At 43.4% G+C, this 15713-nt stretch overlaps 1 protein-coding gene across 1 annotated transcript in view; it reads left to right on the forward strand.

The window, feature by feature from the left end:
• LOC137642639 (calcyclin-binding protein) overlaps positions 1–13540 on the forward strand; it is an 84467-nt gene extending 70927 nt beyond the window's left edge. The window contains exon 7 of the mRNA XM_068375391.1: positions 12340–13540. Coding sequence (XP_068231492.1) covers positions 12340–12423 — 84 coding nt within the window. The 3' untranslated portion in view covers positions 12424–13540. The remainder of the gene's footprint in view (positions 1–12339) is intronic.
• The last annotated feature ends 2173 nt before the right edge of the window (positions 13541–15713 follow it).

The raw sequence follows: 15713 nt of genomic DNA on the forward strand, positions 1-15713 counted from the left end.
CTGACGTACATCTGCTTCCACTCCACCATTTGCTACAACAACAGACCCCAAGTACTTAACCCTGGATAGGTACGGTCCTCGGACACCCCTTTAAGGGTATACTCGGACGCGAACGACCCCGACGCCAAAAAAAATTCTTGAAAAATCAGTTTTTGCAGTAACCTCCTTTTTTCTTTTGCCAAAAAAAACTTCAATGAATGCTTAAAACAACTGTAAAGATAAATACTACTCATCTGCAGAAAAACTATTTATTATAAATATTTTGACAAATTAAGTAGAAAAAAAAAAAGACCTGACATAAAAATTCATAAAAAAAAAGTTTATACATATATACACAAATCCTTTTAGGAATTGATTCTTGAATGTTTAGGACACATCTTGATGTATTTTGGATGAAGTCAGACCCATGGAGGTGAAGATCTGAAATGAGAAAAAAAGGGTAACTTTTTTTGGCCAAAAAAAATTGTCCAAATTTCATGAATTTTTTTGGGTACCCAAATGAAATAGGAAGTGGCTAATTTTTTTAGGGAATAAACATATGTTATCCTAAAATAGAAATATGTAAAAAAATCTTCATTATTTTGTAAATTACATTTATATCAGGGGCCATATCTAAAGGTAATTTTTTGAGTACTTGGAAATTTCGTAAAAAAATACATATATTTAATATATAATATGATATTTATGCAGGTAAAAATATACCAAAATATCACAAATTCTATAGGGAACAAGAATATATATAGATAGGGCAGCTTACGCTTCGGATATGTCCACAAAATGGCCGCCAACCACACTGACTCAGACTCCCTAATCTGCCACTTGAAATGTAGGAAGGGTATGTCAATTTCAAGGTGTTATTTACTAATCTAATTATTATTGGATATGCATAAAAATTGTATGGTGGGTTGCTGGATAATTGTCGATTATTTTACGACTATAAAATTAAAATTCTGACCCAAAAATTTTTTTTTGAAGGGAAATAAAATCGAAAAAAAAAATGTAAAACAATATTTTAGCTAAAAAAATTTGATGATATTCAATCAAAAAAAAAGTAAACAAAATTTTCCGACAAATAAACATCTAGAGGAATCATTACTCTGTGATAGTTCCTTAGTACGTAGTAATTTTGAAAGAATTGGGAAAAAACGAAAAAATGGCAATCACCGGAAAATCGAACACATACCTATATATACGCCATATCTGGCTAAAAAAAAGATAGGCATGGGTAGCCAGATCATCTAGAAACACTTTCCAACACTATAAAAATATAAGTTTTGCGACACTACTTGCCAATTCCTTACGGTAACATGACTAAGCAAAAAAATGCAAAACAAATAAAAAGGGGCACTCGTGGAAAAATGGCCATTCTAATATACGGCATTTCAGAAAAAAAAAATTTCAGCCACGTGCTAGGCAAACCATCAAGGCATATTTTCCGACAAATAAACATATAAATGAAATATTACTCTGTGATAGTTCCTTAGTACGTAGTAATTTTGAAAGAAATGAGAAAAAACGAAAAAATGGCAATCACAGGAAAATCGAACACATACTTATATATACGCCATATCTGGCTAAAAAAAAATAGGCATGGGTAGCCAGATCATCTAGAAACACTTTCCAACACTATAAAAATATAAGTTTTGCGACACTACTTGCCAATTCCTTACGGTAACATGACTAAGCAAAAAAATGCAAAACAAATAAAAAGGGGCACTCGCGGAAAAATGCCCAACATTCTAATATACGGCATCTCAGATAAAAAAAAAGACATGCACGTGTTAGCCCAACCATCAAGGCACACTTTCTAACACATAAACATGAAAAAAAAATCAATAATATACGGCAATTCCTTACTACGTAGTAAATTTTTACAAATATTGAAAAAAAAACAGAAATTGGCAACCGCAGTTAAATACCCAATATACCAATAACTACGTCGTATCTGACAAAAACAAAATCACGCATGGGTAGCCAGATCATCTAGACACACTTTCCAACATTAAAAAAGCAAAAGTTTTACGACACTATTTCGCAATATCTTACGGAAAAATGACTTGGCAAAAAAATTAAAAAAAATTAAAAAGGGACACTTGCGGTAAAATGCCCGACATTCTAATATACGACATCTCAGATAAAAAAAAGACATGCACGTGTTAGCCCAACCATCAAGGCACACTTTCTAACACATAAACATGAAAAAAAAAATGAATAATATACGGCAATTCCTTACTACGTAGTAATTTTTACAAATATTGAAAAAAAAACAGAAATTGGTAACCGCAGTTAAATACCCAATATACCAATAACTACGTCGTATCTGACAAAAACAAAGTCATGCATGGGTAGCCAGATCATCTAGACACACTTTCCAACACTAAACAAGCAAAAGTTTTACGACACTATTTGGCAATATCTTACGGAAAAAAGACTTGGCAAAAAAATGAAAAAAAATGAAAAAGGGGCACTCGTGGTAAAATGGTCCTCGTGGTGATGAACGACATTCTAACTAAAAAAAAAAACATGCACATGGTAGCCAAACAATCCACCAAGACTTTCCACAACTGATAACCTATACAAGTTGCACCATTCTACGACAATTTCATAATACGTAATAACTTTGATAATTATGCAAACTACCTCAGAAGGGTAAACTCGGACGCGAACGACCCCGACGCGTCTCAGAAATCGGGGAAGGAGTACAGCTACAGCAATGCACATCTGGACACTACTAGAGCGTGTAGGGGAGACACCTCCTGCAGGTCGATCACCCACAAATTCAGTCACAGGGGTGAGTCACGTGAGAAAAACCTGTTTTTTTTTGACGCTCGGGGTCGCAAACGACCCACCGTACCTATCCAGGGTTAAACTGATCCATCTCCTCAAGTAACTCACCATTCAACATGACATTCAACCTCGTACCACCTTCCCTTCTCGTACATCTCATAACCTTACTCTTACCCACATTAACTCTCAACTTCCTTCTCTCACACGCTTCCAAATTCTGTCACTAATCGGCCTAGCTTCTCTTCTGTGTCTGCAACCAGTACAGTATCATCCGCAAAAAACAACTGATTTACCTCCCATTCGTGGTCATTCTCGTCTACCAGTTTTAATCCTCGTCCAAGCACTCGAGCATTCATCTCTCTCACCACTCCATCAACATACAAATTAAACAACCACGGCGACATCACACATCCCTGTCTCAGCCCCACTCTCACCGGAAACCAATCACTCACTTCATTTCCTATCCTAACACATACTTTACTACCTTTGTAGAAACTTTTCACTGCTTGCAACAACCTTCCACCAACTCCATATAACCTCCTCACATTCCACATTGCTTCCCTATCAACTCTATCATACGCTTTCTCCAGATCCATAAACGCAACATACACCTCCTTACCTTTTGCTAAATATTTCTCGCATATCTGCCATACTGTAAAAATCTGATTCATACAACCCCTACCTCTTCTAAAACCACCCTGTACTTCTAAGATTGCATTCTCTGTTTTATCCTTAATCCTATTAATCATTTCTCTACCATACACTTTTCCAACTACGCTTAACAAACTAATACCTCTTGAATTACAACACTCATTCACATCTCTCTTACCCTTATATAGTGGTACAATACATGCACAAACCCAATCTACTGGTACCATTGACAACACAAAACACATATTAAACAATCTCACCAACCATTCAAGTACAGTCACACCCCCTTCCTTCAACATCTCAGCTCTCACACCATCCATACCGGACGCTTTTCCTACTCTCGTTTCATCTAGTGCTCTCCTCACTTCATCTATTGTAATCTCTCTCTCATTCTCATCTCCCATCACTGGCACCTCAACACCTGCAACAGCAATTATATCTGCCTCCCTATTATCCTCAACATTCAGTAAACTTTCAAAATATTCCGCCCATCTTTTCCTTGCCTCCTCTCCTTTTAACAACCTTCCATTTCCATCTTTCACTGTCTTTTCAATTCTTGAGCCAGCCTTTCTTACTCTTCACTTCTTTCCAAAACTTCTTATTCTCTTCATATGAATGACCCAATCCCTGACCCCACCTCAGGTCAGCTGCCCTCTTTGCCTCACGTACTTTGCGCTTTACTTCCACATTTTTCTCTTTATATTTTTCATACTTCTCTATACTATTACTCTGCAGCCATTCTTCAAAAGCCCTCCTTTTTCTCTTCCACTTTTACCTTCACTCCTTCATTCCACCATTCACTGCCCTTCCTCATGCTGCCTCCTACAACCTTCTTGCCACACACATCACTTGCAATCCCAACAAAATTTTCTTTTACTAACTTCCACTCCTCCTCTAAATTGCCCATTTCTCTTACTTTCACTTCGTCATATGTCATTTTCCACCTTTCCTGATATTTACTTTTTCCCCCCGGTTTTATTAGCTCTTCAACCCTCACTAGCTCCCTTTTACATCCACCTACTCTATTCCCCCACTCTTTTGCTACAACTAATTCACCTTCCACCAAAAAATGATCAGACATACCGTTAGCCATACCCCTAAACACGTGCACGTCTTTCAATCTTCCAAACATTCTTTTAGTTATCAACACTTAATCCATTAATGCCCTTTCTACTACTCTTCCATTTGCCTCTCTTACCCATGTATACTTATTTTTATCTTTCTTTTTGAAAAACCTATTACTTATCACCATCTCTTGCTCAACACACATATCTACCAGTCTCTCACCACTCTCATTTTCACCTGGTACGCCATACTTCCCAATGACACCTTCTACCTCTCCAGCGCCCACTCTAGCATTTAAGTCACCCATGACAACTACATAATTCCTTCTGCCCAGTCCTTCTACACACCTAGTTAATTCATTCCAGAACTCATTCCGCTCTTCTTCACTTCTCTCACTACCTGGCCCATACACACTGACAAACGCCCAACATTCCCTACCCAACCTAACCCTTACCCACATTAACCTAGATGATATCTCCTTCCATTCCACTACTTTACCTGTCATCCATTCACTCAGCAATAAAGCCACACCCTCTCTCGCTCTTCCCCTTTCAATCCCAGACACTCTACCAGACATTTCACCAAACATCACTTCACCCTTTCCTTTTATCTTTGTCTCACACAAGGCCAATACATCCATCCTTCTATTCCTAAACATACTTCCAATTTCACATCTTTTACTCTCTATCTTACTACATCCACGCACATTCAAACACCCCAAAACTAGAGTGCGGGGAGCAGTCACTCTCCCCCCCAGCTCCATCTCTTTGTCGATGTCTCACAGGATGTAGATACAGGAGATGGGGTTCCCATCCCCCTCGTCCCGTCCCTTTTAGTCGCCTCTTACGACACGCAGGGATAACGTTGGCGCTATTCTAATTGTTTTTATGCCCCCGCCGCCATAAAATTCCATTGAAACATGTTATTTTTATTAGTAAAATAAATTTTTGAATATACTTACCCGATAATCATGTAGCTGTCAACTCCGTTGCCCGACAGAATTCTACGGAGGGATACGCCAGCTATCACAATACTAGAAGGGGGTGTACTCACCAGCGCCACCTGTGGCCAGGTACTACAGTACTTCTTGTTGACACCTCCTCAATTTTTCCTCGGTCCACTGGTTCTCTATGGGGAGGAAGGGAGGGTCAATTAAATCATGATTATCGGGTAAGTATATTCAAAAATTTATTTTACTAATAAAAATAACATTTTTCAATATTAAACTTACCCGATAATCATGTAGCTGATTCACACCCAGGGGGGTGGGTGAAAACCAGTGTACAAGATTAAAGGATAGCTAAGTATCCCATATTTCATATAACAGTTATCTCAAATAACAATGAAATAATAAGTACCTGGTAAGGAAGTCGACTTGAACCGTTACTCTGCCTCTTTTTTAAGTTCGTCTTCCTTACTGAGCGCAGCGTTCCTCTTGGAGGCTGAATCAACTCAAAGGTGCTAAAGTATATAGGGCTGCAACCCCTACTAAAGGACCTCTACACAACCTCTAACCCAGGCGCTTCTCAAGAATGAATTGACCACCCGCCAAATCAAAAGGATGCGGAAGGCTTCTTAGCCTACCGTAACAACCATAAAAACAACAATAAAGTATTCAAGAGAAAGGTTAAAAAAGGTTATGGGATTAAGGGAATGTAGTGGCTGAGCCCTCACCTACTACTGCACTCGCTGCTACGAATGGTCCCAGGGTGTAGCAGTTCTCGTAAAGAGACTGGACATCTTTAAGATAAAATGATGCAAACACTGACTTGCTCCTCCAATAGGTTGCATCCATTATGCTCTGCAGAGAACGGTTTTTATTAAAGGCCATCGAAGTAGCTACGGCTCTTACTTCGTGGGTCCTTACCTTCAGCAAAGCAAGGTCTTCCTCCTTTAAGTGAGAATGGGCTTCTCTAATCAGAAGCCTTATATAATACGAAACCCCGTTCTTGGACATGGGCCTCGAAGGTTTCTTGATGGCACACCATAAGGCTTCTGACTGTCCTCGAATAGGTTTTGACCTATTAAGATAATATTTGAGAGCTCTGACAGGGCAAAGAACTCTTTCTAGCTCGTTACCTACCATGTTGGAGAGGCTAGGTATATCAAACGATCTAGGCCAAGGACGCGAAGGAAGTTCATTCTTAGCTAAGAATCCGAGCTGTAAAGAACATGTTGCAGATTCGGTCGTGAAACCAATGTTCTTGCTGAAGGCATGAACCTCACTGACTCTTTTAGCTGTTGCAAGGCAGACGAGAAAAAGTGTCTTGAGGGTAAGGTCCTTGAAGGAAGCTGACTGGAGAGGTTCGAACCTAGGTGACATAAGGAACCTTAAGACTACGTCTAGGTTCCAGCCTGGAGTGGGTAGACGACGCTCTTTAGAAGTCTCAAAAGACTTAAGGATGTCTTGAAGGTCCTTGTTGGAAGAAAGGTCCAAACCTCTGTGGCGGAGAACTGAAGCCAACATACTCCTGTACCCTTTAATCGTAGGGGCTGAAAGGGATCTCTCATTCCTAAGATGTAAAAGGAAGTCAGCTATTTGGGTCACAGAGGTATTGGTAGAGGATACTGCATTGGCTCTACACCAGCTCCGGAAGACTTCCCACTTAGATTGGTAGACTCTACGAGTGGAAACCCTCCTTGCTCTGGCAATCGCACTGGCTGCCTCCTTCGAAAAGCGTCTAGCTCTAGCGAATCTTTCGACAGTCTGAAGGCAGTCAGCCGAAGAGCGTGGAGGTTTGGGTGCAACCTGTCTACGTGAGGTTGACGTAGAAGGTCCACTCTTAGAGGGAGAGTCCTGGGGACGTCGACCAGCCATTGAAGTACCTCTGTGAACCATTCTCTTGCAGGCCAAAGGGGAGCAACCAGCGTCAGCCGTGTCCCTTCGTGCGAGATGAACTTCTGAAGGACTTTGTTTATTATCTTGAACGGTGGAAATGCGTAAAGGTCGAGATGGGACCAGTTCAGCAGAAAAGCATCCACATGAACTGCTGCTGGGTCTGGAACTGGGGAACAGTACAACGGAAGTCTCTTGGTCATGGAGGTGGCAAACAGATCTATGGTAGGCTGACCCCACAAGGTCCAAAGTCTGTTGCACACGCTCTTGTGGAGGGTCCATTCCGTGGGAATGACCTGATCCCTTCTGCTTAGGCGATCTGCTGAGACGTTCATGTTGCCCTGAATGAACCTCGTGACTAAAGTGAGGTTTTGACTTCTTGACCAAATGAGGAGGTCCCTTGCGATCTCGTATAGGCTCCTCGAATGGGTCCCTCCTTGCTTGGAGATGTAAGCCAAGGCTGTGGTGTTGTCGGAGTTCACCTCCACCACCTTGCCTAGCAGGAGGGACTTGAAGTTCAACAGGGCTAAATGAACTGCTAGTAGCTCCTTGCAGTTGATGTGGAGCGTTCCCTGTTCCTCGTTCCACGTTCCCGAGCACTCCTGTCCGTTCAAGGTCGCGCCCCAGCCCGAGTCCGATGCATCCGAGAAGAGATGAAGAGTGGGGGTCTGAATAGCCAACGATAGACCCTCCCTGAGAAGGAGATTGGTCTTCCACCACAAGAGAGTGGTCTTCATCTCTTTGGTGACTGGGATAGAGACTGCTTCGAGAGTCAAACCCTTGTCCCAATGAGCTGCAAGATGGAATTGAAGAGGGCGGAGGTGGAGTCTCCCTAGCTCGACAAACAGGGCCAGCGATGAAAGGGTCCCTGTGAGACTCATCCACTGTCTCACCGAGCAACTGCTCCTCTTCAGCATGCTCATGATGCAATCTAGGGCTTGGCTTATCCTTGGGGCCGATGGAAAAGCCCGAAAATCCTGACTCCGAATCTCCATTCCCAGGTACACAATGGATTGGGAGGGAATGAGCTGAGACTTTTCTAGGTTGACTAACAGACCCAGTTCTTTGATTAAGTCCAAAGTCCAGTTGAGACTCTCCAGACAGCGACGACTCGTGGAGGCTCTCAACAGCCAGTCGTCTAAGTAAAGGGAGGCTCTGATGTCCGATAAGTGGAGGAATTTTGCTATATTCCTCATCAGATGCGTAAACACCATAGGAGCTGTGCTTAGGCCAAAACACAGGGCTTGGAATTGGTAGACAACCTTTCCAAAAACGAATCTCAGGAAAGGTTGGGAGTCTGGATGAATAGGAACGTGAAAGTAAGCATCTTTCAGGTCCAACGAGACCATCCAGTCCTCCTGCCTGACCGCTGCTAGGACCGACTTCGTCGTCTCCATCGTGAACGTCTGCTTGGTGACATAAGCATTGAGCGCGCTGACGTCCAGCACCGGTCTCCAACCTCCTGTCTTCTTGGCCACCAGAAAGAGACGGTTGTAGAAGCCCGGGGATTGATGGTCCCGGACTATAACCACTGCCTTCTTCTGTAAAAGGAGCGACACCTCCTGGTGCAACGCTAGCCTCTTGTCCTTTTCTTTGTAGTTGGGAGAGAGGTTGATGGGAGATGTGGTCAGAGGGGGTTTGCGGGAGAATGGTATCCTGTAACCCTCCCTCAGCCAACTGACAGACTGGGCGTCTGCACCTCTCTTTTCCCAGGCTTGCCAGAAGATCTTGAGTCTGGCTCCTACTGCTGTCTGGAGATGAGGAGAGTCAGTTTTTCCCTTTAGAAGCCTTGGAACCTTTCCTAGACTTGCTCCTGGAAGAGTCCGGACGGGAGCTTCCTCGGCTGGGGGCTCTACCACGAAAGGGCGGAATAAACCTCGTAGCAGGAGTATCAGCCACTGGGGTGCGATAAGTCCTGGGGACTGAGGTAGCAACCTTAGTCTTACGAGCCGATGAGGCCACAAGATCATGTGTGTCCTTTTGTATCAGGGCCGCAGACAAGTCCTTAACAAGCTCTTCGGGAAAAAGGAATTTCGAGAGCGGAGCGAAAAGGAGTTGAGACCTTTGACAAGGTGTGATGCTGGAGGAAAGGAAGGTACAAAGCTGCTCCCTTTTCTTAAGAACCCCTGACACAAACATCGATGCAAGCTCGCCAGATCCATCCCTAATGGCCTTATCCATGCAGGACATCAAGAGCATGGCAGAGTCCTTGTCCGCAGGGGAGGTCTTCTTGCTAAGGGCCCCCAGGCACCAGTCTAGGAAATTGAACATCTCAAATGCTCTAAAAACACCCTTGAGGAAGTGATCAAGGTCTGAGAAGGTCCAGCAAACCTTAGAGCGCCTCATTGCTGTTCTACGAGGAGAGTCTACCAAACTTGAGAAGTCAGCCTGGGCAGAGGCAGGTACTCCCAAGCCTGGTTCCTCTCCTGTGGCATACCAAACGCCCGCTTTAGAAGTGAGCTTAGTCGGAGGAAACATGAAGGAAGTCTTTCCAAGTTGTTGCTTAGACTGCAACCACTCCCCTAAAATCCTTAATGCTCTCTTAGAGGACCTTGCTAAGACGAGCTTAGTATACGTAGACTTAGCTGGCTGCATGCCCAGCGAAAACTCAGATGGCGGAGAGCGGGGGATAGCAGAGACAAAGTGGTCTGGGTATACCTCTCTGAAAAGAGCCAAGACCTTACGAAAGTCAATAGGAGGCGGAGAAGACTTGGATTCATCCACGTCTGATGAGGGATCCAGGTGTGCAGCCTCATCATCAGAAACCTCATCACCAGAGTGTAGCGAAGAGATAGGTAAGGTATGCTGAACAGCAGAATCAGCACGAGCTGGAACAAAAATACTTGTGGTTTCCTCCTCAAGTCTCTGTTGAGGGAACACCTGAGGCTCAGGCTGCAAAGGCTGATCCAAAGAAGTAGCAGAAGGAAGGCGCATGGGTGGAGGGGGCTGACTCCTGGCATGAGTGTCTGAACTCAAGAGTTGCGCTTGCTGTGTGGTTGGTGGATGCGCAGTAGCAGGTTCCTGAGGAACGAGTTGAGGTTCCTGAGGTGTGAGCTGTGAGCGATGAGGTAGTGGCTGCGCAGAACGCAGTAATTGTCTCGCGAGTTGAGGTTCCTGAGGCGCAAGGCTAAGGTGTTGAGGTGCTTGCCTTGAGGAGGGTTGAGGTCGCTGCAGCGAGAGCTGAGGAGTCTGACTCATGGATGGGAGAGGTTGTTGTACCTCAAGAGAGTGTTGCCTCACTGGTGGAACTGCAAGTGGAAGCGGAGGAAGTAAGGTATAAGCTTCCTGTTCCCATTGCTGAGGTTGCCTTAAGGAAGGCGGAGGGAGCTGCACACCACTGGAAACAGTCAACTCAGAACGTGGTAAGGTATCCTGAGGAGCCTCAACATCGTACGCCTGGCAGGCAGTACTGCGGTTAGGCGGAGCGATCGCAGGAGGAGGTGTAACCTTCTCAGCCTGACACTCACGCATCAAGACCGCAAGTTGTGACTGCATGGACTGCAGTAGAGTCAACTTGGGGTCGGCAGACACTAAGGTCTGCTGAGGTAAAGCCTTAACAGCAGAGATCTGTTGCGGCAGCACCTTACTCCTCTTAGGAGGAGTGCATTCAACTGATGACTGCGGCGAGTCAGAGCTGATCCAATGACTGCAGCCAGGTTGAGCTCTTGAAGTCTGGACTCTGCGCTTGAGTGGTCTTGAGACCTGAGTCCAACGTTTCTTCCCTGACAATTCTTCAGCAGACGAGTAAAAGACGGGCTCAATCGTCTGCAGGTGGGAGTGACGGTCTCTGGAAGACACGCCCGCAACCACCGAGGATACTTCTGTGCGCCGATCAAGGCCTGCCGAACCCTTTTGCCCTTCGACATTGCTTCTCCCCTGGGCTTGGGAGCTTGCAAGAGGTCCCGGACTGGGAGGACGACTGGCACGCACAGAAGTACCCTCACGCACCACACTGACACTGACACTAGCACTTGGCACTGCACTGACACTAGCACTGGCACTAATACCACCCACTGCACTCTTGACCTTAAGTTCCTTGACTTCGGCCATAAGAGACTTATGATCACTAACCACTGACTCTACTTTGTCACCTAAAGCCTGAATGGCACGCAAAACAACAGACATATCAGGTTGAGGGCAAATAGTAGGTTCGGGGGTAGCCACTACAGGGGGAGGAAAAGGTAGGGGATCATGAGGTGAGGAAAAAAGTGAAGAGCGAGAAGAACTCCTCCTAACTCTCTCTCTCTCTAACTTGGTTGAATACTTAAGAAATCAGACAAAATCAAGTTCCGAAAGTCCGGCGCATTCCTCACATCGATCTTCTAACTGACAGGGCCTTTCCCTACAGTCAGAACAAGTGGTGTGAGGATCTACCGAGGCCTTCGGAATACGCCTATTACAAGACCTACATCGTCTATGGGGTGGGGCTTGTGAAATGTCAGACATCTTGTATCAAAAGAGTTAGCCAAGTGGGGATTCCAAATCAAGCAAAAAGATCGTTAACCGTTAATCAGGACTAAATAATAGCTATCTAAGCTAATATAGAAGTTTTCCAGTAAAGCGACAGCCGAAATCTGAGAGAAATACTTCACCAAAAGCCGTGAAAATACTCCAAGATCATAAGCGTATCCCAGAACGTCTTGCCGGAAGCACGACAGAGGAAAAATTGAGGAGGTGTCAACAAGAAGTACTGTAGTACCTGGCCACAGGTGGCGCTGGTGAGTACACCCCCTTCTAGTATTGTGATAGCTGGCGTATCCCTCCGTAGAATTCTGTCGGGCAACGGAGTTGACAGCTACATGATTATCGGGTAAGTTTAATATTGAAAAATGGAATTCAGTGGAAAATCTGTTTTTGATTTATTAATTGTAGGTAGACAAAATTAAGAATGCATTCTTATTGTATTCTTAATGCACTGAGCATATTCATGATAATGATGTTAGTATATAACATAGATGTTTCTGGTTTTGTTACTCAATTTAGATTTCTTCTGTCCACAGATGATGAACAAGACTTGGTATGAGAGTCAACAAAAATCACTTAAAGCTGAGGCAGGAGGAATGCCAGGTTTGGATGATATTTAATGCTGAAAATATTTGCAAAGATGGAAGGATGTGTAGCATGATTTTTTATGGTTTATGTGGCTAAGACCAGATTGTCACTATACTAAAAGATGAGTTTTTGCCTCTGCTGTTATGATTGCAGCACTTAGTTCTTACTGTGATTAACTCACATTACTACCATAGATTTTCTGTGGTGAGTTTTTTTGGGGGCAAGTAATACAATTTAAGTTTTCTCCAAAAGTTGCAGCTCCATGAAAGTTATGAATGTTATCCAGTAGTCTTGTCAAAGTAAAATCTCAATAACAGTGACTGCATAATTATGTTTTATGTTAATTTGTAAGAAAAAGTAAGAATAATCTTCAAGGATTTTTATGTACATCATTACTTGTGGTTTTACCTATTGTATGTTGAAAATGTTTCCAAGATAAAGATATTTCAAATCAGATTTTGTATTAGTTGAAATTTCATGTATATACATCAATTGCAAATGTTTCCAAGGTAATATTTTGAATCAAATTTTGTTGTTGAAATTTAACATTCATCCATTCATTTTTTGGAGCAGTGATGCAAATTAATTTGAGATTTCACAGCTTTTTCATGAAGTTAGTGCATTAGATTTCTTAGGTAGGTGAAGAAAAAAGGTTAGTTTCTATTGTGAGTTATACATGGTATGGTTTTTAACTCCGTATTTGTTACTTTTATATGGTTTTTTTATATGAAAATGTATTGCTTTTCAAGATCAACATAAGTTTTCAAGGTTATTATTTAATCATATACTGTATGTTATTAAAACAAGATATTTTTATGCTTACATTCCTTAAAGGCCAAGATTATTGATTGATACAACAGAAATATGAAAGTTCAAAGTTTACATGTTTTGTTTATTGTTGACATTTTTATTGGGAAAGAATTTGGCCTTTGATAAAGTTTATTAAATGCCAGTTTGCCAGAATATAATTATGTATTAAGGAAACAGCTATATTAAAATTTCTTGTATTATGTACTGAATCCTTAATTTAAAGGTGATTGTGTAATTATTGTGTCCGACATACTCATTGCTCCTTGTTCGATTAATGACCATCATGTATGATGAAAGGAACATGTATATTAAGTAGTGAAAAAATACCTTACGAAAATATGTCTTGTTTTATTATAACAGATTTTCCTCTTAATATTTAATGTATATTATTTTAATTTATCCTACCCAATATTTGCATACCTTTAATTTTCAAGTGTTAGCTTTCAGCAAGAAAAAGGGAAAAAGATGCTAACTGGTTTTAGAGTAGCCTTTTCATCACAGATGCTGGTACTGTAACAACACTGGCATATATATACATTATAGTGAGCTTATTTCTTACTACCAGTTGTTAAACTACATTTTTAAATATTTAACTTAGCTGGTGAATATATATAGCTGCAACTCTGTTGCTCGACAGACAAAAAACTGTAAAAAACTCGCCAGCGATCGCTATACAGGTTGCGGGTGTGCCCATCAGCGCCAACTGTCGGCCAGATACCATACTCAATGTAAACAAAGACTCAATTTCTTCTCTGTCGACAAGACGTACTTTACTCGCTGTTGAAACCTGGAGTTTTTTTCCATCATCTTTGGTGAAGTACTCTATTTTGGTTTTGAGCTTTCGCTGTGCAGGGTTTTTCTTCAAATAAATCCTTGAACTCTTTTTTTGTATCGGATTCATTGTTGATGACTTAGACCGTTTTTTGGAATTTTCCCTTGACCAATTCAAAATGGCTGACCTTTCACAAGTTCCCAAATTTAGAAAATGCAATGCTAGGGACTGTTCTAGGCGTCTTCCAAAGGCTTCTCTCGACCCTCACACTGTTTGTTCCAATTGTCGGGGTAAAACCTTTCAATTGGAAGATCGGTGTGAGGAATGCGTGGGCCTTTCGGAATTCGATTTTATCGAATTTGAGAAGTACACACGCAGGCTAGAGAGAGATAGATTAAGGAGAAGTTCTTCTAGGTCGATAGATTTTTCCTCTCCTCATGCCCCTCAACCTATTCCTTCCCCTGTAGTGGTTGTTCCTAACCCCCCTCCTAGCACTCAGGAACCATCGATGGCTGACATGATGCGTGCTATCCATGCCTTGGGGGAGAGAGTTGAGTCCCTTGCAAGTGACCGCAATCAACTCATGGCGGATGTTAAGGAGCTAAAGTGCCAAAGTGCCGCGGGAAGTGATAAAGTGCCTAGTGAAAGTGTTGTGAACAGTGTTGCGCTTGAGGGTTCGTCTGTTCGTGCCTGTCGTCCTCCTAGTCCGGGACCTCTTGCAAGCTCCCAAGCCCAGGGGAGAAGCAATGTCATACGACGCATGGGTTCGAGAGGCCTTGATCAGCGAACAGACGTTCCCTCCATGGTATCAGGCGTATCTCCCCAAGATCGCCCCTACCTACGTAAGACGAGAGAGCCCGTTTTTACCTCGTCGTCCGAAGGTGTTTCTCGTAAGAAACTTTGGACCAAGGTCTCACGACTGTTAAGACGTAAGTCGGTCCCTTCAGGACGTCCAACGTCCCGGTTGTAGCCACTGGGTCAGTTCGGACTCGTTGCCGTCATCTGATGACTGCTCACCGCCTAAGAGAGGCAAAGCGGTACCGCCTCAGTCGCTAACCCCGTCTGTTGCCGCACCTGCTCCCGTAGACCCTAAATGGGCTTTGCTGCAAGACATGCAGTCCAAGCTTGCGTCCTTGATGGAGGACTTTAATTCGGAGAAGGTTGCTGCTGAACCTTCTGGCCAACAACCTTCCAAGCGGTCTGTTGTGCGTCCTGTTGACGCTGAGGTTACCTTCTCGCGTCTACCAGTTGAGGTGGTTCCTCCTCCCATGCGACCCAGTGTGGGTTGCCAGCCGCACGTTGACGTTAGGCGACGCACGGAGGTGGTTGTTGACGTTCAGGACGTTCAGCAACCATCAGAGGTGACTTGTTTTGACGCGGTGCGTCAACCTCCGCAACCCGGTATGGTGTTGACTGCACAACCCAGACGGTCTAGACAGTCTCGGGTGGACGCTGTGCGTCCTCGCGCACCCATGGTTGTTGACAGTTCACAGACTGTGCAGCAGTTCCATGACGTTGCGTCCAGCTCCGTCACGCATGCACCAGTGCGACCGGACTCAGCGAGCCAGACGTTGCCCACTCCGTTGCCGTTTCCTCATCAGTTTTCGGATGAGGAACTATCTGATGAGGACGTTGCTGAACCACAAGACGATCAACCTTCGGAACTGGACGAGCCTAAGCCAACTCAACCATCGTTGGACTTTAGAAAAGTCATGGCTGTATTCAAGGAGTTGTTTCCGG

Source organism: Palaemon carinicauda, chromosome 6 (genome assembly GCF_036898095.1).
Source record: "Palaemon carinicauda isolate YSFRI2023 chromosome 6, ASM3689809v2, whole genome shotgun sequence".
Taxonomy (NCBI): domain Eukaryota; kingdom Metazoa; phylum Arthropoda; class Malacostraca; order Decapoda; family Palaemonidae; genus Palaemon; species Palaemon carinicauda.